The sequence below is a fragment of the Sinohyriopsis cumingii genome, chromosome 5 (assembly GCF_028554795.1).
Source record: "Sinohyriopsis cumingii isolate HCF-2022 chromosome 5, ASM2855479v2, whole genome shotgun sequence".
Lineage (NCBI taxonomy): Eukaryota > Metazoa > Mollusca > Bivalvia > Unionida > Unionidae > Sinohyriopsis > Sinohyriopsis cumingii.
The window spans coordinates 117,498,514-117,525,371 of NC_142965.1; the positions used below are offsets into that span (position 1 = coordinate 117,498,514).

Below are 26,858 nucleotides of genomic sequence, written 5' to 3' on the forward strand. Positions count from 1 at the left end.
GTAAGTACGCCTCATTTAATGGTTGATAATTCGGTACGTTTATAGATTTCATTTTGTTTTCCAGTTACATCACTGTTCAAGCGTGACACCCATCGGGCGGGTCATTCCACCATGACGCACAGTTGTGGTCATGTCCAAGGTGTTCCGAGTAGCCTACGGTCTGCCAGTGGAATCGGTCCGAGCGGACTAACCAATTTCTATCAAAAATACACTGAAGCTTATGGTATCCCAGTTGTTGGTAAATTAAACATTTCCTTTACATTTAATAGATATATAATCATATTTAGTTAGAAAATGGCGCTTTTACCAAATATGATTTGTAATTTTGTACCGATTTATTACTGAACAATAATTTAATTTAAACCATATCGTCATGAACAACATGGCCAAATTGCACAATTTTCTCCAAAAAAGGGTAGTTTTAATTTGAATAACTGTTACTAATTCAATGACCTTAAGTGGGTGATGGGTACACAATGTCATAGATTTCTTTCGTTCTCAGGTTTGTACCACAATTCAGTACAAATAAAACGTGAATTCCAGGTTTAATCATCAACACCGCAAGCTACGGGAAACAATCGGATACGATGCTTTGCCGCAGGCGATAAACGAACGTAGCGGATTGTTGCCCCTAGCTTTAGACAATGGTGTTTAATATTCGAAAGACGGTTATTGTTCACACGAATTTGCATTGTCCAAGATTATGTTTATTATTTATAGCATCGGAGAGAGTTTCAAATGACGCATTAAGGCGGGCATGTTATGTGTTGCGATTTTTACTGGCGGACCACTCGGGTGTACGGGAATGGTTTTACAAGATGTCAGGACGAGTCGCTGTGGTCGGAGCAAATGAAGAAACTACAGATATTCCAGAACATCATTTTCTTGACAATTCATGGAATGCGAGATCACGTGGTCTTGGGGCGACTGAACAGGCTCCGGTCTCTTCGGGAGGGGAGGAAAACCTGTTATGCCTTGCAAACGACAGATATCGTCCAGAAGATATATTCTTACACGAGCTTTCGCACGGAGTACATCTGCTTGGCGCCAAGTACGCTATTTCCGGTTGGGATAGTCGTCTGCAGCAAGTCTACAATCATGCCAAGTCTAGCGGGCTCTGGAGTTCAACTTACGCTTTGACTAATTACATAGAATATTTTGTATGTACAATTCTTGAAAATAATCAAGATATGTATATATGTAGTTTATTGGGTATCATTCCTTTCTTACTTAAACTGACATTAATCATTACACAGGAGAAGCAAAAGAGCCTCAGGGAAATAAAAACAACTGCTATACGTCTTACCTGATAGATAAGTGTTACGCAGTTATATTGAGAAACATTCATCTGGCTAATACATTTGATTTAACCGAGGAAATCATCACACATTTCGTTTTACTTTCTGTCAGTCTTGGGATCTAGTCCTCTACAGTAAATGGAATAATCATACGTTTTAAATAAGTTCTTTTTCTTCGGATTCAAAACGTGGAGCCTGGCGTTTATTTCCAATTAAAGCTTGAAATACATATTAAAAACAAAATTACTATGAGACTAATTTGCTGACCATGTTTCCCCACCTTAAAATAGATCTAGGATTCTATGAAACAGGCCTCACTCTAACATGAATGCGACGTCATACAACTCCTTTGACACCGTAAACGGTAGAGTATAAAATTTATAAATGTCTTTCGGTAGATTACATATATGTACAACATTTGTAAAAAAAAATTAAATATTGTAATATAAACCCCCGTGGATTCGTAAGATGTAGTCTATTACAAATTTCATAAAGATATATTTTTCTTAGTTGATTACTTTTTGCGTCAACATAAAATTTAACCAGTTTCTTTTCGCCTTACGTTCCATTCTACGACTTTGTAGCCTCCGTGAATGGGTGGGTGAGCTATAACAAAAGGTGCGGTTTTAGGGTTGGTTGTTGGTGTGAAAACGAGAGGTTTGTATTTTATTGAAAAAAGTGGAGGGGTGATACAGCTTTACCTCCGAGTGTATTTATTTAGGGTCTGACTAATATACGATAAATGACTGGACGAAATTAAACTTTATTATAAAATAAAAATCAAATGATTGGCATGTTGGTAGTATCCCCCAAAACTTTCTCCTAAACATTATTGTGTTTAAGATTTGTTTTAGTAGCGGAAGATGTACAGCTGCCATAACCAGTCAACAGCTGCCATAACCAATGTACACCTGTCATAACCAATGTACAGCTGCCATAACCAATGTTCGATTTCCTCCTTTTATTATCGGCTTCCTTGGTGATCTATACTTACTTGTAAAGACACAGAAACTCCAGCCAATGTAACTTTATGAAGATCTGTTTTGTTGCAAGGACAAACTTCTAAGTCAAACGGCGTAAAAATATTTAATAACTGTTTTAAACTTTGATTGTTCATAATAAAATCAAATGTTGTCTTTTAATAAGCATCAAGCTACATTTTCATTTAATTTATAAAGCTCTTTGAAATTTAATAGAGCAAATGAAACTTGTAAAACAAGCCAACCATCCTAACTAAAACGGGCCATAACACAATGGCTTTTTAATAGAATAGAAATTGTAAAGAAAATCGTTCATTGTTCTTGCAAATTACCCAATGGTCGCAATAAGTAATTACTGACGACAATGCTAATAAAACTAACATCCTGAAATACAAATAAAAATATCGATATAAAATATCAATGTATATCTTTCATCTTTTACAGGCTGAAGGTGCCCAGAGTTTCTTCAATTGTAATGACTATGCCCACCCACCTAACGGCATTCATAATGAGATCAACACACACGACAAGCTGAGACCATATGATCCCCAGCTTTTTCAGTTGATCTCTGAGGTCTTTCCGTGTGGGAATACGTATCTCAAGCGATGTGAGAGCAACAGAGGTAACAGCGAAAGTGAATGCACTGAAATATGTCGCATACCATTACTGAAAATGCGCAATGAAATTTTCATAAATTCGATTTGGTTATCAATTATGTGACCTATACGTTTAACGTTTCGGATCATTGGTTAAAGGTTCTCCTCAATTATTTCAATACATTGTTGTTCTTTTGCGAACTCCTTGAATTCAGTAAACGGTCCACTAAAATGTATTACACACACACACACACACATGATGCATGGGATGAAACTTGTATCAGATTTCTAGTTTTTGCTTCATGCTTCCCGAAGTAAACATTTCAACCGGTTAGAAAGATCTCACATTAGTGAAATTATAAACCTTTGAGTTTTTAAAACACTTAGAATCTCTCGGAATGTTTCAAATTCCCAGGCCTATTCAAATGAATTCACAATATGTCTAATCAAAGCGATATTTTATAAATTCCCAAAAAGTCAAATCAGCTGGATATTTAATAGATTCATTCATATAATCCATTTGATAATATTCAGTTTCCAACAGATAAAGAGGTAGTAGAAAAGGATGGAAAGAGCAATACCTCTATAGTTTATAAATTTAGCACTTTGGAATCATTGCATTCTTGAAAAACACAACAGTTGAGGAAATCCTCGACTTGGGAACATCCTAAAATTTCCAGCGCAGACAATACAAGGCAACTTTCAGACAGATTCCAGTAATATTTCGGTTATTTAATCCGTGATGCATGTTCAATTCTTTTGTATTTTTAAAAAATTAAAGACAGGTTATGAAATATGTTTTTAAACTTCAGTGTGAGGAAGAGTTTTGTGATATTGATTGGAATTTGGCGCAGATATGTTTCCAATATATAACTCCGATATTGTAGCATCATGTTCTTATTTTTTGGTGATGTGTGCTTATCCGTGATAGTATATGTACTGGTTCGCGCAGGTATGGGAATGGGTGCAGCTACTCCTAGTTTTCAGATAAGAGGATTGCATTGACAATAAATTAGTATCTTTGTTGATTTTACTTCAATCCCTTCATGACCAGTATATGATAATAGTTTATATTTCGTCATATTACCACCACACAAATATGGCTCTTTTCTTAAGTTTATTTATGTTTAGATATTATATTTGACTGTTACTGTGTTTTGAAAAATAAACAATAGTTTGGAAAATTACTTTTTTTTAGGTCCTTAGTTTTTGCGTATTTATTCGCTAGTACTGTCAACATTAAATGTACGTTAAATGCATGCATTTTTGCGGTATGTGACTACTTGAATATAACAGTTTAAGTACGTATACATTTTGTATTCTAGATAAGGAGAGTGCACAAATCTTAAGAATGAACTGTGACCATGCGAGTGGAAGTGGTACAGGAGGGAACACGATAACGACACCTACGAGTGGTAAGATATGCAGGCTTGTAGGAAAAGGATGGTCGAATATCTCAGTTGTATAGCTGAAAATATAATATTTGCTATCGTTAATCATTTCTTGTCCTCCTTTTCGTAATATAACTTGTTATCCTGGTCGTATGCTAGTGTTTGGGTTAGGTCTTGGCTTGTGGTCTGGGCTACATCAGGGCTAGTGGCCTGGGCTTGATCAGGGCTAGTGGCCTGGGCTAGATCTGGGCTAGTGGTATGTGCTAGATCAGGGCTAGTGGTCTGGGGTAGTGGTCTAGGGTAGATCAGGGCTAGTGGTCTGGGCTAGATCATGGCTAGTGGTCTGGGCTAGATAAGGGCTAGTGGTCTGTGCTAGTGGTCGGGCTAGATCATGGCTAGTGGTCTGGGCTAGATCAGAGCTAGTGGTTAGGGCCAGTGGTCTGGTCTAGATCAGGGCTAGTGGTCAGGGCTCGATCCGGGCTAGTGGTCTGGGCTAGATAAGGGCTAGTGGTCAGGGCTCTATCCGGGCTAGTGGTCTGGGCTAGATAAGGGCTAGTGGTCTGGGCTAGTGGTCGGGCTAGTGGTCAGGGCTCGATCCGGGCTAGTGGTCTGGATAAGGGCTAGTGGTCGGGCTAGATCAGGGCTAGTGGTCTGGGCTAGATCATGGCTAGTGGTCTGGGCTAGATCATGGCTAGTGGTCTGGGCTAGATAAAGGCTAGTGGTCTGGGCTAGATCATGGCTAGTGGTCGGGCTAGATCAGGGCTAGTGGTCTGGGCTAGATCATGGCTAGTGGTCGGGCTAGATCAGGGCTAGTGGTCTGGGCTAGATCAGGGCTAGTGGTCTGGGCTAGATCATGGCTTGTGGTCTGGCCTAGATATGGGCTAGTGGTCGGGGCTAGATCAGGGCTAGTGGTCTGGCCTAGATCAGGGCTAGTGGTCTGGGCTAGATCAGGGCTAGTGGTCTGGCCTAGATCAGGGCTAGTGGTCTGGGCTAGATCTGGGCTAGTGGTCTGTGCTAGATCAGGGCTAGTGGTTAGGGCCAGTAGTCTGGTCTAGATCCGGGCTAGTGGTCTGGGCTAGATCAGGGATAGCGGTCTTGGCTAGATCAGGGATAGTGGTCTGGGCTAGATCTAGACCCGGCAGCTCTATCAGAGATAGAAAAAAGGTTGTTATTCAAGACATACGATAGTGGCTGTTTGACATGAATTTTGATTTTGACGTATTTTCTCTAATATAAGCATGGTCAAAGGTTAAGATCATCCGTAAAGCTACACAGGTACCAGTCTAATGTGCTAACTTCTGTTGAAAACATTCATTCAAACTGATACTTAACAGAAATTAACTTTTGTATTTCATAAATGTTATCAATTCTTGTACTAGTGGATGTAAGGATTAATGGTCATGGTTACAGCAGATCGTCATATCCTACAAAGTTAAAAGAATTAAATTAAAAAATTTGCTTTGCACAATAATTTTCTTTTCTTGCGTGTGTGCATTTTGTCTCGCGTAAGCTCCTGTTAACGGTTGAAAAGAGGGAGTTAACTATTTTATTACTTCATTGAGAATAAAGCTACAAAGTCCAACATAATACTAGTTAAAATTATGGACCTAAGTGTGCATGACGTGAATATACGATCTTCGTCATTAGTATGCAATCTTTCTTATCTCCTTGCAGTATCAAATTGAGTAACGTTTTAAAGCATTGATTGGCTAAATAGCTTTCACTGAACGATGAAGAGACATTTTATTACATAGCAAAGCCGGATATTTAAAAGCTAGCATCCTTTGATAATGAATATACTGACGTATCTCAGTCAGACCTTTCAGTGTGCACCGTACGTCTGAAAATGTATGTATGTATGTATGTATGTATGTATGTATGTGAGAGTTTAATGTTGTTTTTTCTAAGTTTATCGTGGTACAAACTGTCAGTTGCCGAATCGCACAAAGAGCGTGTTAGTCGGCAACTGACAGTTTGTACCACGATAAATTCAGAAAGAAAAACAAAGTTAAACTCATAACTGCAATTATTTGTAATTTTGTTATGAAAAAGATTTCGTGTATCATAACCTTCTTTTCAGTTCTTGCTATGAGATGGAATTTGCCCATGGTGTGTGTGTGTGTGTGTGTGTGTGTGTGTGTGTGTGTGTGTGTAGCGAGAGGTAACGGGATTGACTGTAAGGAAAGACAGAGCTGTTCTGACTCTCGAAGAACGAATTTTGTTTAATATATATATATATATATATATATATATATATATATATATATATATATATATATATATATATATATATATATATATATATATATATATATAATACTACATTCTAGAGATACATCTATAAAGCCTTTATATTTAAAATACATGAAATACATATAAGATTACACTTTTTCTTCGAGCTTACAAACTTTATACAATTGTATAATTTCTGCCTTTTAGAATAAAATACAGATAATTAAATGTCGACTAAATTCATGATAGCCAAATATTATACAATTCAATTGTTGCGATTAATAATTTTTGAAGAAATGTATTTTGCTAAATTTAAAAAAGAATACTAATTTAGAATAGATTACTAAACATTTTTCTTTATTACTTAAAGAATCTTTTATTTCCAAATTTAATCTAAAAATGAAGTTGGTAGCAAATTCGTCTTTTCCAATAATACACATCATAAATACAAGTGAATATAAACTCTTTGAAACAATTAAACATTCCATTTCAATATCAAATAGAAAGAAGTCACAAAAATGTTGCAAAAATATTAACTTTACCGTTAAAATCTTTAAATAATAAAAAGTTAAGTGTTTCTTCATTGGTGCCAGCAAACAAACACTTTAGCCATTTCATTCGGAATGCCTTCGGATCGCTTCCGGAATTCTGAAGAAATGATAGTACATTTAGTATGCTATTCTAAAAATACACAGAATTCTGTAAGTTGTTTTTAATTCTTTTACTTTATTCGATTTTTTTTATATTAGGCAAATAAATTTATATCTTGGAATATTGAATGCTTGTTGAGTTATACCTTGTCTTATAACATAGTTTAAGCCCCTAGACGTAACTATATATCAAAGTTTGCAAATTATTTATAACATGAAGGAAATGTCTATTGTTAGATGCATACATGTATTCGAATACGACGATAATGAAAACTTTAATAAATTGCTGAATTCATCATTGCTTTTGTAGTAATACATTTACGAAATATGTTGTATTAGCACATTATCTAGCATAAAACTACGGGAAATTTCTCCTGAATTCATGGGAAGGTCACCTCCAACCTCAGTCTTGTTTTTCCACCTTGCATCATTTATGCGGGAAATGAACTGTAAAATGGAATGTCTTGGCAGCAAAACTGTCAGAGAGATAAGACGAAAACCGGTGAAAGACAACGTACATTACTCCTGCGATAAGACGAAGATCGGCGATTGATAGTGTACATATCTACTCCTACATTAGGAAGTGATGCAAGGACGGTTGTACTCACAACAGCTATTTTTAGCAAAGCTTGTCTAATTTTGCAATATTATTAATAAATATTATTTTAGTAGTAGTAGTAGTAGTAGTAGTAGTGTTAGTAGTAGTAGAAGCAGTAGTAGTAGATTCATCGTTGTGGGTATATTAATAGTACAGTTGGTATATATATGTGCACATGTTATCAAGAAGATGCAATAAAGAAGTGTGCATTTCATTTAATGAGAATGCAACAAGACTGATGTATCTATAAGTGTCTCCCTCGCCATTATTGACTTACAGAATGATACAGAATATCCTCTGTACATTGAATTGGTAAACACTTAGATCGGAATGTGTAACATAATCATTTGGAAATATCTTCAACAGCTGCAGTGAAACCGCTGATGTTGGAAATTGGATCAACAACGCGTATTGAAGCGCCATTTGTAACTGGAATGTGGGAAAACGAAGGAAAAAATGCAATAACCTCGATGAACTAAATACACCAATATAAATCTCCAAAGCAATGTGTTTTCCGTTTGTTGTTTTGTTGCAAAATGCATGTATGTGGCTATTAATTACTACAATTCTTCAAGGTGGCGACACTGTTACATTCCAAATTTCGAATACCAGGTTGGAACATGTTCAGATGAGGCAAGTGCCTACCCAATGGATAAAATAAACATTACGCATTTTTCATGTACTAAAAGAGAATGGAATTCAGTTCATCAGAGTTTGTAATCAGGTCAGAGTTTCTTAGTAACGCGGGGAATTGTTTGCATGTACACCACTGATTGATGATGACGATATTCTATGAAATGTCTGATATTTGCTACCTATAAGACAGCATCTGTTTGATGTTTAATGTGATCAGGAAGATTCAAATTATAGGATACTTCAAGAATATCAATAGACCTGATATTAAAACCATAAACAGAATCAGTTATTCTTAATTAGATTTTCTTGCGCTTCTTTAAAAATCATATTTAACACATTTATTTTAACAAAATTAATTGCTTTATCATTTGAAAAAAAAAAAAAAAAGAACGAATAATTCGGTCAGATTTACCTCCCATACAAATAGGTGTCCGCCATCTTTGTAGTCAACCTTTCTTGACATCACCATGTAGAATGTTAGACATTCAGGACGTAAAATTGTATTGCACATAATACTAGCTATGCTGTTATAAATAGCACGTTACTTTGAAATTATCCGAGTTGATGGTGACGCAAAAGATGTGCGGTTGTAATGACACGGGAAGTAAATATGATTCTCTGTGACATCGTATAGAAAATCTATATTCTTTATCGTGTTTCTAAAAAGTAGAATAAAAATGTTGATGTTTATAAGGATTAACGTATTCAAGCAATGAGTCCTTTGACCGGTGGTTATATGTGATGTCATAATGTCAATGCGGTCCCGATTATTTGCAAAACGTTTTCCATTTCTGTACGTTAGGACGGAGCAGTAAAGCACGTCTTTTGGAAACCATTCTCGGCTCTTGATAAATAATAAAATAATCAGCGAATAGTCTGACCAAGTTTCATATAACACCCATAAATATACATCGTAGGTCGATGATCGATTCACCATTGTTCATGCATTATCACAGCTGTCTTTAGCTATTTGTATGTAGGGTTGACTATCGATGTACCATTATTTCTAATTTGTTCGTTTATTATTTTATTCATAATGTGATATCATCAAACCAGGTATAAACTCAATGATGAATACAATCTTGGTATTTACGTATAAACCCAATGATCAATACGATCTTGGTATTTACGAGTAAACTCAATTATCAATACGATCTTGGTATTTACGTGTAAACTCGATGATCAATACGATCTTGGTATTTACGTGTAAACTTGATGATCAATACGATCTTGGTATTTACGTGTAAACTTGATGATCAATACGATCTTGGTATTTACGTGTAAACTCCATGATCAATACGATCTTGGTATTTACGTGTAAACTCGATGATCAATAGGATCTTGGTATTTACGTGTAAACTTGATGATCAATACGATCTTGGTATTTACGTCTAAACTCCATGATCAATACGATCTCGGTATTTACGTGTAAACTCCATGATCAATACGATCTTGGTATTTAGGTGTAAACTCAATGATCAATACGATCTTGGTATTTACGTCTAAACTCGATGATCAATACGATCTTGGTATTTACGTATATACTCAATGATCAATACGATCTTGGTATTTACGTATAAACTCAATGATCAATACGATCTTGGTATTTACGTGTAAACTCCATGATCAATACGATCTTGGTATTTGCGTGTAAACTCGATGATCAATACGATCGTGGTTTTTACGTGTAAACTCAATGATCAATTCGATCTTGGTATTTACGTATAAACTCAATGATCAATACAATCTTGGTATTTACGTGTAAACTCGATGATTAATACGATCTTGGTATTTACGTCTAAACTCGATGATCAATACGATCTTGGTATTTACGTATAAACTCAATGATCAATACAATCTTGGTATTTACGTGTAAACTCGATGATCAATACGATCTTGGTATTTACGTGTAAACTCGATGATCAATACGATCTTGGTATTTACGTGTAAACTCGATGATCAATACGATCTTGGTATTTACGTGTAAACTCAATGATCAATACGATCTTGGTATTTACGTGTAAACTCAATGATCAATACGATCTTGGTATTTACGTATAAACTCAATGATCAATACGATCTTGGTATTTACGTGTAAACTCAATGATCAATACGATCTTGGTATTTACGTACAAAATCAATTATCAATACGATCTTGGTATTTACGTGTAAACTTAATGATCAATACGATCTTGGTATTTACGTGTAAACTCGATGATCAATAGGATCTTGGTATTTACGTGTAAACTCGATGATCAATACGATCTTGGTATTTACGTACAAAATCAATTATCAATACGATCTTGGTATTTACGTGTAAACTCAATGATCAATACGATCTTGGTATTTACGTGTAAACTCGATGATCAATACGATCTTGGTATTTACGTCTAAACTCGATGATCAATACGATCTTGGTATTTACGTCTAAACTCAATGATCAATACGATCTTGGTATTTACGTGTAAACTCAATGATCAATACGATCTTGGTATTTACGTGTAAACTCGATGATCAATACGATCTTGGTATTTACGTACAAAATCAATTATCAATACGATCTTGGCATTTACGTGTAAACTCAATGATCAATACGATCTTGGTATTTACGTGTAAACTCGATGATCAATACGATCTTGGCATTTACGTACAAAATCAATTATCAATACGATCTTGGTATTTACGTGTAAACTTAATGATCAATACGATCTTGGTATTTACGTGTAAACTCGATGATCAATACGATCTTGGTATTTACGTCTAAACTCGATGATCAGTACGATCTTGGTATTTACATATAAACTCAATGATCAAAAATACGATCTTGGTATTTACATATGTGCAAATGCTGTACATGTAATATTATGGTAGCGATGTTTTATTCAAACATCATTTGATCATCCAACTAGCTAGGTATTACAAGTTTTATTTTATCATTGAACTTTGTATTATCGTCCCTGGCCATATTAAAATTTCACACCAAAACATAAACCTGTATTCAATGTATTCTTTACAGGGGAGAGCGTGAACTTGTTGAGGTACCTGCCTTAAATAGGTCATAATTGTTTTTATTATGTTGGACCAATGTGTTTTTTTCTCTCGTGTCTTAGGTACCTACGCATTGATTCATACCAATTAGCATTTGTCCTACGACAGTCAGAATTATCTGGGTGATTTAGTGATCTATTTGAAAATAGCCGAAACGTTCAAGTGTTAAACGTATTCTGTGTAAAGCCAGTTGTTCGAAAATCACTTACAAAGATTTTCAATATTAGGAGGATATACACTGTAAAATTGAATCATCTCCCTTGTTAACTCTAGAGTATAATGATCTGAGATGGTATCTATTGTAAAGATTTTTCACCTTTTAAAATGTGTCTCCGTGTTTTTTTTTTTGTTTTTTTTTGTGGAAATATACACCATTCTTTGTCTTACTGCTTTTAACTGATGCACCGTGTTGCTTTAGAAATTATTTAGTTTCTGAATAAAATGGGAACAATAAATAATGATCTTTGTAGTGCAGCAATTCAGAGAAAACCCCAAATTATTAAACTCTTGAAAAAAGGGGTCTTTCTTGAACAAAATGATGTGGTCGCTACACAAACGTACCATGTACATTAACGAAGAATCTACATCTCTATACTTTCGATACAATGAGATACATGTATTTGGTTCGTTCCTTCAGAATAGGTCAGAGGTAATTCGGAGTAAACGTTACGAGTCTATGCTCTTCAAATAATTAACAGAAAAGAGTGAAAAACAATAAGCTTTGTAAAATTTAACAAACATATATTTTTTTCTCCCTGGAATACAAAGTGAAAATGAGAAAAAAAACTTACGATGTTGCGAATTAAATCCAACATTAAGCCAAGAATTACAGACACAAGTATTGTAATTTAAAGTCCTGAATACAATTCAGTAAAAGTCAAGACAAAATCCCAAAATTGAAGTCGATGACGTGTCTTTGGTAGCTATCGAAGTGTTGATGTGTCAACAGTCTTTTGGTGAATCACAAAACTGTAAGTCCAGGTCTGAATATACTATAAATTCCAGTGAATGTCTCTATCCATGAATTTTATCAGAGCACTATTGTATTTCCAGAGAAAGTAATCACTTGAATTCAATAATTTGAACAAAAAACGATTCCAGCCCAAATCATCTGGTCGCAACACATAATACAACTTGAAAGTGCTATATGTTAAAGCACGAATGACCAAGTACTCACAATCACAAGACTATATAGTTTTCTACTTGACCTCAGGTCACAATTAGCATTTTCTAAAAAATAAATAAACATTGCCTAATGGAAAATAACCTTTTAGAATGATAATGATGTTTACACAATCAAAACCATAACCTGTAAAATTCACTTACGAAAGTCCAAAACCCTGAACAAATCAACATACTTACACTTCTTCTATTAATAAAGATCCTGATATTAAGCTCATAAACATAGAGAATAATTTAGCTATGTATTAGTTGTTGACATAAAATTAAAATTAGGTCTAGCAGAAATGAACGCAAATTTGTACAAGGTCAAGTCCAGCATACAATGTTATATTACAGTAGCATGTAATGAAATGAAAAAAATAAATAAAACTAACAAACAAACAATTAAATTAAATATACATGACAATACGCTTAGCGGATGTTCATTAAAATGGGTCAAAACTATAACTTGACAGAATATTCAAGAATCATGTGCGAATTCAGATTAAACATAAGCTTACACGACAAAACATAAGCTTACAAGGCATAACATAAGCTTACACGGCGTAACATAAGCTTACACGGCGTAACATAAGCTTACACGGCATAACATAAGCTTACACTGCATAACATTAGCTTACACGGCATAACACAAGTTTACACGGCAAAACATAAGCTTACAAGGCATAACATAAGCTTACAAACTTTGCTAGACTGTACCTTTCCTAATCTTGCTGTTTTACGTTTGAACACTTAGAATAGTTGAAATAGAATCTATCGCATAATTAAACTATCTGTCACATTAAACCTTGCCTTAATTGAGCGTCATTCGGTCATCTTTCACACACATGGAACTTAGGTTTAATTGTTCAATTTAATTTTTTACTAGATTGCGCTGACCAGCATCAGTACTGCTCGAGCTGGAGTAACGCTGGAGAATGCACAAAGAACCCCGGTTACATGCACGTTTACTGCAAGAAAAGTTGCGCTGTATGCTCTTCCCGTAAGTGTTAGACACCCTTCCTTCCACTACATTTCTCCTTCCATGAACTTCACGCACAACTCAGTGCCACTTGAATTAACAATATGTTTTAATTTTTTTTCGAAAATGGGTATTTTTGCATAGTCTACAATTAGCACTAATCAAGATGATTTGATCACGTAGCGAAACTATTCTCTGCTTCAACTGCATAGGCCCAGATCATAATACGCATGCTGATCTGGGTTTTTGCACATTGTTAGGAGTAATCAGTTGAACAAGGAACATAAACCCTGATCATCTGTCGGTACATATGAGGGTAGAGCAGGGTCTATGTTGTTTTGAAGTTGGACACAACCTAAAGGCGCGTGTATACGGTTGTATCCTAGTGTACATGCGTCAAGAAACTCATGTTACGTGTTTAGGCTCTAATAAACAGTGACAAAAGAAAGAGTGAAAACAACAAGCTTTAATAAATTAAGAAATAATTTATTTCCCTGGAAAAACAATGTAAAAATGAAATTAATAAGAACTTACGGTTTTTAACAATCAAATCCAAAAATAATCCAAGAACAAACCACGAATTAAATTTTAGAAGTCCTAGTAATGAAATGTTCTAATAAATTCAAGTTCGAGTCCCGACGAAAAATTCAAAGTAGAAGGCGATGATGTATAGAGCTGATGCGTACAATCCTTTTTAAATCCACACACAATAATATTCCGGTATTTGAATTTCCGAATAAAATTTAAATAAATGTTTTTGTTCAGGAATTCTGTATGAACACTCAAATATTTCCAGGAAAAAGAATTAATTTTTTAGAATCCAAACACTCTGAGTAAAAATCATGATGTAATTCCCAAATTGGTTACAAACACACACTTTCCAGTGTAAAGAAAAAGCCCCAACTGAGAGATCTCTCTTTAAGCATCACTATTAAAACTAACTAATGCACAATTTCGGAAAGCCCAGAATTGCGAAATGGATGCTGTTTACATATTTTTTAAAAATCATGTAGCCCCAGTGATTCTGATAAAAACCATTCATTTTACTCCGAAAATAAAAATAAAATGAAACGTTGTTTACTTCTCACTGATTTCTAAATCAAGGTCGGGAACTAGGCCAGCTTTATGTGATCACAACCGAAGAGTCAAGGTCAAACTAATTTTCTGGAAAATATCAAACTCCTAGTAAACAAAATTACATTGTTTTGACATATATATTATTAAAAAATAATGAAAAATTGTAAAACTTACTATCTGACAACTAAATTAAATCAAATATAAATTAAATTCAAACATACATAACATATCAGATATAACTGATGCCTCAAATAGTTGAGACAGTATTTAAATACCATACAGTTGGTAGGATTTTTGATTTGACGGAAGTAAGCATTTTAACCTTTTTCGAGTAAAATAAATCAATAAATTGGACACACTATTAAAATCAAGGATCAACACAGGATGAATGTAAAGTTTTGTGTGCTTCAATTTTCCAGAATCTTGCTCAGATCAGAACGAATTTTGCAGCAGTTGGGCGAATAATGGAGAATGCTCCAAGAACCCCGGGTACATGTTGAATAGCTGTAAGAAAAGCTGCCATGTTTGTTGATTTTCTTCAGGTGAGTTTTATCTACGGCTACGCACTAATATAAATTTAATTCTAATTTACATGCACGCATCGTTTTACCTTCTCATCTGAATCACATACAATTTGCTGATTTATTTTCGAGCAAAATATATTTAGATGCATTTTTACGCTGTTAAGCCGATAATTTAAAGTTGGAAGATAACAGTGTATGTATGGACAAGGGCACCTTAGTTTTCTGAATGGTCATCAAAGTTTACCGTCTAATTTGAGCTGTAAACCTATCGTGCATCTGGCATGCAAGTTATTCAGGTGTCTGCGACAGATAGCTTACACTGATGTAAAAGGAAAATTTAAATGGGTTTTCATACGATGTTTGTGTGCTTCAGTATAATGATAATGCTAACCGTCTAGGTAATTAAAAACAATATTTTGTATACTTTTATTTTAAAAGTGTACCTAGAGGCAACGATTTTCTCCAACACGACCAATCATTTTGCGTGCTTTGAACATGTTACCCTTGACATTTGTCAACTTATGCACCAAAAATAAATATTAATAGCTAGTATTAAAAGAAATCTTTTTTTTTTTCCAGAGCAAGTTTCTGAAAACTTCCGGTCTCAAACGAGGCCAATGGGATTGTATCACACTGCATTTAAATATACACTTATTATCATGCACATGTACTATATACTGAAAATAAAGTTTAGAAAAACATTTTCGTGCGTGACTTTCAATACTTTAATACATTTGAAAGTTTTGTCAGACGTTAAAATGATAAATAAAGAAATGTTGAAAAATATAAAGGATTCAACAAGAAGAGTGGTAGAAAATAATGATTGGGTCATAAATACATTTACGGATAATTACAAATTCGGAGAAGAAAAAGTTGCAAGAATGCTGTCGATAGTACTTTCTCACTCGTGTGTATCATTTCGTTATGTCCGCATGTTTCATTATGTCCATACGCAACAGAAACCTACATTGATGTAAAGAAAGAAGGTCGAATAATAATAATAATAATAATAATAATAATAATAATAATAATAATAATCAGAAGAAAAAGAAGAAGAATAAAATATTTAAATTATGTTTATGTTACAAATTTTATGAGTCACGTGTCAGTAGTAAGGTGGGCCACCTTACGTACAATGGAAATTAGCATTACAGAGACCCCTGGGCCACTTTACGTACAATGGAAATTTAACATGGCGAAAAATCGTGGGCCACTTTACGTACAAGGGGAATTAACATGGGAATAAATCGTGGGTCACTTTTACGTACAAGGGGAATTTAACATGGGGGAATAGAGTTTGGGCTTGTCTAGGGACAAGGGGAATTGAACATGGGATTTTTTTTTTTTTTTTTTAAATTTAAAAAAAGGGGTAGGCAATTGAAAAGTCATTCTCTTTTCGAGAAATATGCGTGGCCCTGAAAAGGGCCTTTGGGTTTTTCTTCTTCTGCTTCTAACTCCTTAACTTCTTCCACCATCCTCTTATTTTTTCCATCATTCCTTTCTTCTTCTTTTCTGTTTCCGGCATCCAGTCCGGGTGACCCATGGCTCGGAACTTGTTTTGGATTTTCATCCAATTGTTGTTAAGCCGCTCAAACTCTTCCTTTTTCTTTTTGTTTTCCACATCTTTTCTTTCTTCCCTCCATTTCTCTTTAATCTTCTCTACTTCTTCCTCCATTACTTTTCTCATCAGATCTTCCCCTTTCTTCACCTTGTCCAACCCCCATTTTACATTCCTCCACTCTGTCCAGTATAATATCTTTTCTAGGAAGCACCGGACTTGGATGACATGATCCAGTGCTTCCTTCAAACTTCCCACTCTGAAGTAAGGTGGGTTAATGAAGCCTCTTGACTTATTGACTTCTTCTTCAATCATACCTGCTATGATATCTCTTGCTGTCTTTAGGCCTTGAACTTGACTGGTTACAAAGTCTTTCATATCTCCATGCTTCCATTCCTCTTCTATTTTTCCTACAACATATTCTACATCCATTATCCAAAAATAGATGTCTCTCAATAGATTAAATAGAACTGATACTTGAGTCATTTTCTCTCAGTTATTCCTTAGAATGGTTCCAACATCAAACTTTGTGGGTTCTTATAGTAAAAGCGCGGACGTGAAGGAAAACATCCCCCAAAACATAAAATTGATCTTACCTAGATCATGACCAAACAACGCGCGGACGTGAAGGTAAACATCCCCCTACTTTCTCATTTCATATAATATAACCCAAACTATACTCTCCACATACGCTAAGAAACAATAAAGAAACCCATAATCTTCTATTCACACAAACTTACTTGAGCATTTACAAACACAAACACACAAACACATACACTCTCACTATCAATAAAGAGTTAGTGTTTATATTCACACTACTCAACCTACACACATTGGCAAATTGATCGTTATTTCTTTTCTTGAGTATTGGGTAGCCCTGAAAAGGGCTGTTTTTTTTGGAACTTCATGGACACCTGGTTAATGGTGGCACCTTCCAGGCCTGGCGCCACATACACATCTTGTTCCCCAGTTACTTTTTACTTTTTTGGGAGAGAGAGCAGAGGCAGGATATGTGGCTTCAGAATCCCAATTTTCGGTTTCTGGGATTCTGAAATTTCTTCTTCTCTCCTTTTCCTCCTCCTCTTCTTTGTTTCTTCTCTCCTCCTCTTTGTATCTTCTTTCCTCCTCTTCTTTATATCTTCTCTCCTCCTCTTCTTTGTTTCTTCTTTGCTCCTCCTCTCTCATCCTTCCTTCTTCCACAATGGCCTCCGCGGCCAGTTCGTTCAACAGGCGCCTGGCATATTCCAGATGCACATGAAGTTCCAACAGTTTCGCCAATCTCGTGTTCATTTTTTGGTGTTGATCAATCAACAAGGGTAGCTAGACTGCCGAACGAGTTTCAATTTATAGTGAAAGCGCGGACGTGAAGGAAAACATCTCCCTAAAAAACATAAAATTGATCTTACCTAGATCATGACCAAAAAAACAACGCGCGGACCTAAAAGAAACACTCACTCACTTTTTTATGCTACCCATCACTATTTTAAAATTTTTTATAAATCACTTCAATAGACTATTTACATACTCAAAGCAATCCAATCTAACCCCAAATCTACACCTCAAACACCAAAAAAACATTATTTTAATCTACTATCCTCACCAACTTACTTGAGCACTTACAAACACACAATCCTATACACAAACACATACCTCACATTTTTTAAAAAAGAGTTAGTGTTTATTTTCACACTACTCTACCTACACACATTGGCAAATTGATGATTATTTCTTTTCTAGAGTATTGGGGTAGCCCTGAAAAGGGATGTTTTTTTGTTTTTTGTTTGCTATGGCAATCTTTTTTAGTTTCTAAGAATGCGATGTCCTCTGAGGATAGACTTTCTGGCGATAGGTCTGCTTCTTCGGAAAGAGAAGAAGAACTCTTTGGTGTCGATACGACAATCGACAAAGCCTCTGTCAGCTTCAGGTTGCTGCTGTTGTTGTTGTTGCTGCTGCTGTTGCTGCTGTTGCTGCTGTCTCTGAAGTCTGTACTTCTCTGTCCATTCTTCTTTCTCCCTGTTCACTTCTTCTCTGAAGAGCTCTTCTATCAGGTCTTCAGTGACTTTTAACATTCTCACATTCTCTATTTCTTCTGGCTTCGGTATCAGACTGTGTCTGACCCTATGCAAATTCACGTAGGCTTCGTTGAGCTTAGCTAGTTTGGAGCACATCTTCGTAGGAGGATGAGTCGACAATGGATGGTTAGACTGGAATCAACCCGGTTCTTAAAGTCAAAGCGCGGACGTGAAGGAAAACATCTCCTACACGGTTTTCGAGTCGCAACGTTCAATGAGTGTCATGAGAGGGATAGTAAGAAATGAAAGAGCATCAATCCAACATTCTTATAGCTAAACAAAAGACAAAGGCATTTTTTTCAAAACACAACATTTTTTATTCAAAAATCACTTAACACTAAACAACAACAACTCTAACATTTTTTAACAATAATCCAACATGATAACATCAAACATTTTTTAAAAAAATGACAAACATTTTTTCTCAATTGACAGTCTACTTTAAACAGGGCTGACAACGTTGTGAATGAAATTGTGATTTCCACTGTTGGAAGTCATTAGGCCATTGATGGACACTACGTTTCCTAGCTTGAGACAAAAGATAAGCATAATGGTCACAAAACCATCGATCTACTTTCACATCGTTTCTAGTAGAAGAACGAGGATCAAAATGAGTCACTAAATGTTCTAAGGAATAGCCCAGGCTGCGATGATGCAGAAAATACACGCAATATTGTCCACACACCAAGGAATCTGTGCCTTGTAATTTCACATTATTGAATCGGGTGGTCTGAGCATTTCTTCTCATAAAGTCAATAATATCGTCTTCCAAAGGGGGCAATCCGTACGAATCGAAATATTCCACACATCCTTCTTGAGGAAAGTAAACGGCTACCCAGTGGGTTCCTGGGAGATGACTGTCGTCCGTGTTGATCACGTAAGCTTGATGGTCTTGAGGTTTGCGATGAGGGAGTTCATCTTTAGCACAGACGACAGGATTCCAAGAAGCCGTATACGAACTGTGGTTCAAAAGGTAATAAAGTTCCCAGGTATCCATGTTTTGTGTGTTTTTTTTCTTCTTCACAGGTAATGATAAGTCGTCAATTCGATCCTGACTTTTTGCTTGAAAATGTCTGACAAATAACCGTTTCTTCGTTTCGTCTCCTCACTTTGATTCAGGAGAGCTTCAATGCGATGGATCTCTTGAGTGGTTAATGGTGGACAAGAATGTTTACGCAAGTCTTTATACCACTGGTGCAACACGTCTTCGTCCGAGATGAGACTCCAAGCTTCGTCCAGGTACTCGTCTAATTTTTCTTCTTGACTTAACATCAGGCATTTATGGTGTTGAATTTGACTGGGATGATCGTTTTGACATCCATAGCAATTTTTCTTGATCAATTCCGTCATTTTTTCGACCAAGTGTTTGGCAAAACAGCAGACTAAATGGGCTTCTTGTTCTGGCCATCTCGACTTCATCATGATCACTTCTTCTTCCACAGTCTCCTCACATTTCATGTGCAAAGTTTCTCCACTAGGTAAAGAGGGATAACAGTCTTCCATAGCTTCTAGTAATCTAGAATGACTTCTCTCAAACTGTTGATTTCTATCGTATTATCGAATTCTGCATACAGGATGACGTTCACTGTGTTCTCTGGGGGTAGTGGACTCGCAAACTGAATTTCCACACGAATTTGGCCGGATTTTATAGGGTGGAAAGGTCCCTCGTCGCTGCCTTGGTCAGGAGTGAAATCGAAAGCCCACAAAGCATAGCCTCCTTCATAATCCTCGTACGTAATACCGTGACTGGTGTTGGTTCCTAACTGTCCCGTGGCTTCGTACAGGGACAAGTACGATCTCAAGTAATTCTTCGCGGCACCAAAGTTAGGCTCGAAAGGTCGGGTACACAAGGTCTTGCCATCGCGACTGACTTCAATCTTGGACACATTGTAATGATGAAAGTTGAAAGGATTTTCGTTGTAGGCTCCGTTGAAGGCTGCATTCTTGACGATACCAACAATCAAACGCTTGGGTAACTGTCCTTGGAACAGATGATCTTCGATCATGGATCGCTGTCCAGCAGGAATGGTGAAGGTTTTCACTTCCACGCGACGTATCGGATACTTGGCGGTCGTTCTGCTCAATGTCTGACTGATGTCGTTACCTACTTTAGGCAACACTTCCACACGTCGCACGTAGAGTCTGGCTTCTTCGATTTTGGTTTTGTAAGGGGCATCAGCAGCAGCCATCAAATGGAAAGCGGCACTGCTGCGATTCAGTCTCAGACTGATATCCACCCCGTTCAACAAATACTTTTCTTGCAACCACATGTCCAAATGCAAGCGATCCATCAGTTCTAAACTACGACTTCTAGCAATTTTCTTTCGTCGTTCTACAAATCCCGATAAATTTTGAGCATCCCCAGCAATTGTAACTGCGTTGAACCTATTCACTTGGTCAGGTTTCCATACCACGCAAGCATCCAGATGAGTGTTCTTGGCTTCTTTTCCGTACGTCAAGAGATTTTCCAGGTAGGCACGGTAAGGGTAAGTATCCATGCTGCTGCTGACTAGTTTGTTATTCAAGTACAAGTCCACCTCGCTAAACAAGAAATGCATGAAATTGTTGACGGGAGCTACTGCATCATCATCGGCTAGGTTATCGTTGGGTGGTTCGATCACTTTCACTTTTAAGTATAGGTAACTGCTATTCAGATCGATGTAATCTTCGGGTTGTCCTTTGATTTCAAACTCGATGGGAGCGGAATCCGTCAAAGAGGAGACGGGGTGAAATTCCACCCACTGCGATTCTTGCATCGTCATCATCGTGGGGGGCATGGCAAACAGGTCCAGTTCCGTCTTGGAACAAGCGCAAGATTCTCGGTGCATCATTTTTTTGTTGCTGTGTCTCAATAATCGAAAACGTCTAAGTCTCGAACGGTTATTCTTTTCTTGGCCTTTCTAGCTTGAAGTCTGGTGAAAGGGTGTTTTCTTCGTCGTCTCTTTCTGCCTTGTCCTTGCTGAATGCCTGACTCGGTAGCGTGCAGGGCATTTATAGGTGTGTCTCGTCGACCCAAAAGGTCTTTACCCGTTTGCAGCAAGACATTTTTGCCTGCCCTCATGAAGGCTTCTTTAGGGTTTTGTTTGTCGATGATGACATTTTGGAGAAATTCTTTGCCTTGCGTCAGTGCAGCATCTTTCAAGGCGTGCAATCCGCGTGTCACCATCGGTTTCAACACCGGGGCCACCGAACGAAAGGCCGATTTTAACATATCTCCTAAACCGTGTCCTCGCTGTCGAGCAACCCCTCGGTACACTGGATACATGACTTACGAGTCGTGAGAGAACCGTTTTCGAAAATGGAGTTTCACCGTGACTTTTCCTTTGGTGAATGGAATATTTTGTCCCAAATCTCCTTTTATAGCAATGTTGACCGTGTCCAAATAAGACTTGCTGACCGGCAAATAATGAGGATGTACAAATTCGCGGTGGACGTGGTAAGTGTTTCCACCTTCCTCGTCACTGGTCGTGGTACTGTCCACTTTGAAAGGAATGACACGCAGTAACGGCACAGAGGTGTGTCCCACCACGTTGTACTCCACTACATCGGAGTACACGAACATCAAATTCAGTCCTTGGTTCAGTTCTACCGGGGAACGAAAAAACTTGGCAAAAGACTTGTTGTCAGAAATGACTGGTAATTCGGGTTTTTGTTCTACTTTCTTCCTCAGCTCCATGTCCCCGCCCAACATGTCAAACAATTCAGGACAAAATACAATGGGCACGATTTTACTCGGCTCAAATTTCATCAAGAAGCGACGAGCTGCTTTGTGGTACTCCATGGTGACCTTTTTTTGGGTATTTTCCGAAGCTTTCAGAAACACGACATTAAACCTGGAGCTTATGGTGCTGACCAAATGTTGACCACTAAAATAATAGCCTGGGGGAATAAACAACTGGTAGGTCCACGTTTGAGTTTTCTCATTATAGGTTTTATTGTCATATTTGACATTATTCAAGTGCTTTTGCACTTGCTCGTCATGAACTTCCACCGTAAAAAAAATTTGATTGGGAAGGACATTTTGGACTTGGGTCGGGTAAATGATTTCCACTAAAGCCACTTCCCAATGGGCTTCGTGATCTAAGGGGATGGCTTGAGGTAATTTGGCCGTGTAACAACAAAACGTGTTGTGGGGAAACACCTGCATGGAACTGTCACTGGGTAAGGTTAAGTAAAATTGGTTTTGGTGACTCATAATTCCAGAGTTCTGTGGCTGTCCGAGGGTTTACTGGACGTCAGAGGCGTGTCTCCGCTCAAAATGGGGTTGTTGTTATTATTGGAGTGGTGACTGACACTGGCACTGGACACAAGGTGCCCGTGGTTCCCGTTGGAGGAGAATTTCAGGGAGGGATTGGGAAGCAGGTAACCGATGCAACTGCTCAATAAAATGGTCCACAATTGTTTGTCTCCTTGTTGCAAACTCGAATTGGCAATAGCTGCCCCGATGACACAATACACCACGAAGATTTGGCAGAAAAAGACGATTTGCGTTTTAGGCACACGTTCTCCGCACCACACCCACAAGGGTTGTTTTTGTAAATCTTGCACAGAAGAACTGGGTGAAGGAGGAGTGGTCGACGTAGCTGCGTCTGTGTGAAAGGGCATGATGGTCACTTCTTTTTATAGTCGATGACTTGCGAAGCGTCGATCCAAGAATAAAAACTGGGTGGATATCCTTTCCAACGTACTTTGAGTTCTTTGACACGTCGTTTGCCCACTTTACGGGTTCTGCGTTCGAGAATGCTTTCGATGTCGTACACGTCGTCTTCTTTTTTGGTCACACGTTGTAACTCGGGCAAATAAAACGTTCCTTTGAGCACTTCTCCGTTCATGTCTTCCAATTTATAGACGGTAGGATGACGGCCATGCACTCGTCCAGTGACGTGAAACAATTCGGTCGTCCAGTTAGGTAAGTAACCTTTGTCGAAAGTGCGTTTGGTTTTGCCAATGCGCACCCAATCTCCTACGGTCAACTCCCCACTTTTCTTGGGGACAGCCCTCGTCGGGGACGTACCAAACAGGTGCTCAAACACCAACACTTCGTTGTCGGGAGTCACTTCTTGCGGGGAACGTCCGATGCTTCGATGGTAAGATTGGTTGTACGCTTGCACCAGGTGCGGTAAGATGTCGATGTACTTCAGAGTGTGGTGATGCGTAAAATATTTCCACATGCGTTCTTTCAAAGTATGTTGAAAACGTTCCACGATGCTGGCTTTGGTTTCGGGATTCTCGGTGGTAAAAAAATGAATGTCACGTTTCTTTAATTCTTTTTGGAAAGCTTGGTTCAGAAATTCGGTGCCTTTGTCCGTTTGCCATCGAAGAGGGTGACGACCGCTTTGTTTCAACACCCGTTGCAGGGCTCGCACTAACTCGCTGCTCAATTTGGAAGTCAAGGGCACGACCCAAGCAAATTTGGAAAAGACGTCGATGACACAAAACAAATATTTGTAGCCACGATTGTAGCTGGCCAAATGAGAGACATCGGCTAAATCGGCTTGCCATTGATGATCGATGCCTTCCACTCGGGTGCGACTTCTGGCAAACTTGCGTCGAATGGGTTTGTGTAAAGTGTAGGTAGCTTGTTCTTGTAACCATCGTTGCACTTGAGGTAAACGGAGACTTTTCAATCGAGTTTTGGCAGCACTATACAATTTTTGAACTCCTGCGTAACCTGCAGGATGGGAGGGATCGTAGTAAATGCTGGCTAAGACTTTTTCCATTTTTTATTTTTTTGTGTTGATTGGTGTGTTAATAAGACACCCACTCTTGGAGGATGCTACTCTTTTTCTCTTGGGGTATTTTCTTGGATTGCAATGCTTTGCGTGTGCGACCGGCAATAGGTGTGGAAGAGGAGGATGTCTGAGCGGGGGATATCGGTTCTTGTTTCACTTCTGTCTTCACTTCTGTCTTCACTTTCTTTGTCTCTTGTGATGAAGAAGGGGTGGCCATCATCTTTTTAATCCATCCAATTCTGGATGTAGGTGGTGTTGTTAACTTGTGTACTTTTTCTGGTGGAGTTTGAAACCCTTCTTCTTCTTCTCCTTTTTCTGTCTTGGTCACTGGTACTGGTACTGGTACTGGTACTGGTGATGGTGCTGAACTTTTCATCAAGGTCTTAAAATCTTTCAGAGTGGGTAGAGCTGTTTCGTCTAAAGCTTTCTTGTGAAAGAGTTGCAGTCGTTGCAAGAGTTGACCGTACTTTTGCGATTTTTCTGTTTCGGACAAATCTTGGCGATCCATCAAGGACTGCAATTCGTGTTGTAACTGGGACATCTCGCTCAAATTGGGATTGGGAGGTAAATGCGGGGTGCGTTGTTCTTGCCACCGATGGTATTCCATCCATCGTTTGTAAGGCACTAAAGCCAGTTTTCGTCCTTCCATGGGGTTGTCAGGGGTCGATTCTGAGATCTAGGGACTTCCGAGGGCCTTTTTATCTTGCTCCCACCAGTCCTCCCAACATGGTTCCCAAGACTCCTTTCAGTATGGGACCTAACAAGAGAGGTAAAATGCCTCCACGTTGGACCAACATCTTCTTCTTTTGACGAATGGGAATTTTCCTTTGAACCATTTGGCGAAGAACGTGACGATGTTTGCCTAAGCATTGTTTCTGGTGTTTGGACAAAGGGATCGTGCCTTTCAAGACGTTCAAACAACATTCGCATACGGTATCGATGACCTCTTTGGAGGCCGATTGAATGAGTTTTTTTCGTAGGGGTATAGAAGCTTTGGACAGGACAGATAACATGTCCCCATGTTTGACTAAACGTGGTGGTAGTCCTTTCCTTTTCTTTCCTTGGGGTTTTCTGGAGGGTGACATCTTTGAGTCTTCAGGAGCACCAAAAAACACTGATACCCTACTTGGTCACACGCCTTTTTTATACTGGAACGCGTCGCCACTGATTGTCTTTACGTCGTATTAGTTTGAGGACAGGCATGACACGTCGTGCAGGGGTACGTAACGGACTAAATCGAGCCAGTTCTTGCTTGGACAAATCCAGTAAACTTTGTAACATGCCCGATCTTTCATGGACTTTGATTTTGGGAGAAGGTACTTTGTGAGCAGCAGCCACTGCCGCTTAATTGGAGGGTCCTGCCACTGGGGAAGTTCTTTTTGGGGTCATCAACGGAGAAGTTCTTGGTGTAATCAACGTCTCCAAGTACTCTTCAGTTCTTGGTGTCATCAACGGAGAAGTGGATGAACGTGAGGCTGCCGGAGACGCAGTCACCGCCGTGGCAGGTCGTGGTTTGCGAGTGTAAAGTTGCGTCCTGGCCGAAGTGCCTCTCTTGCGACTAGTTTTCTTCTGTGGACTTTTCTTTTTCTGGGGACTTTTTCTCTGTTTCTTTTTCCGGGGGCTTCTTTTCTTTTTCCGGGGTGGTGTCTGGTCAGAGGAGGGTCCCGCCACTGGAGAAGTTCTTCTTCTTGGGGACCTGGTCTTTTTCTTTTTCTTCTTGGGGCTTCGTTGGACTTTTTTATTGGGTATAACTTTGGGGGCATTAGGATCCCATCTTAAGAGAGAGCGAATGATGACCCCTCCTAGAGTACCGCTCCCTCCAGGTTTCAAAATGATTTGTTTTTTGGTTTGAGTGTCGATGCGGGGATCGGCCAGTTGGACCAAAGCGACTTTGTTTCGGTCGAAAAAGCGTTTGGTTTGATGAGGAATCTGAATGATTCCTTGGAGTATTTGACGTGCCGTCACCGTGATCGTAAGACTTCTTTGAGACTAGCTTCTAAGACACGAGCTCGTGTTTGTGGATCTTTTTCTCGACTGATGCCATACAAGGCACGAATCAATTTGACGGGAAGATGCGACTGAAGGGACGTCATGTTCGCACTGAGAGTGAGACAGACGAAAAAAGGGTCTGAGGTTTTTATAGATTTTTTATGGGGAGTGAAATGAAGTCGAGGACGGAGACGTGTACAGGACAGGCCCTCCGTCTTGGCACCAGTGGTGAAACAAGTGGGTACGAAATCGCAAATCCTCGGGAGTCGTAGGTTTCAAATCGACGAGTAAATAGGCGTGTGGAGTTTGAGTGGCATCGTCGTACGCCTGAGTC

The 26,858-nt window shown here is 38.2% G+C and overlaps 1 protein-coding gene across 2 annotated transcripts in view; it reads left to right on the forward strand.

Annotated features, from left to right (window-relative positions):
• LOC149800052 (uncharacterized) overlaps positions 1 to 15,876 on the forward strand; it is a 40,623-nt gene extending 24,747 nt beyond the window's left edge. For both annotated transcript variants that reach the window (XM_089959608.1, XM_089959609.1), the window contains 7 exons: positions 65 to 238; positions 721 to 1,160; positions 2,723 to 2,900; positions 4,200 to 4,289; positions 13,480 to 13,593; positions 15,069 to 15,191; positions 15,753 to 15,876. In XM_089959608.1, the coding sequence (XP_089815734.1) occupies positions 65 to 238; positions 721 to 1,160; positions 2,723 to 2,900; positions 4,200 to 4,289; positions 13,480 to 13,593; positions 15,069 to 15,181 (1,109 nt within the window). In that variant the 3' untranslated portion in view covers positions 15,182 to 15,191; positions 15,753 to 15,876. The remainder of the gene's footprint in view (positions 1 to 64; positions 239 to 720; positions 1,161 to 2,722; positions 2,901 to 4,199; positions 4,290 to 13,479; positions 13,594 to 15,068; positions 15,192 to 15,752) is intronic.
• The last annotated feature ends 10,982 nt before the right edge of the window (positions 15,877 to 26,858 follow it).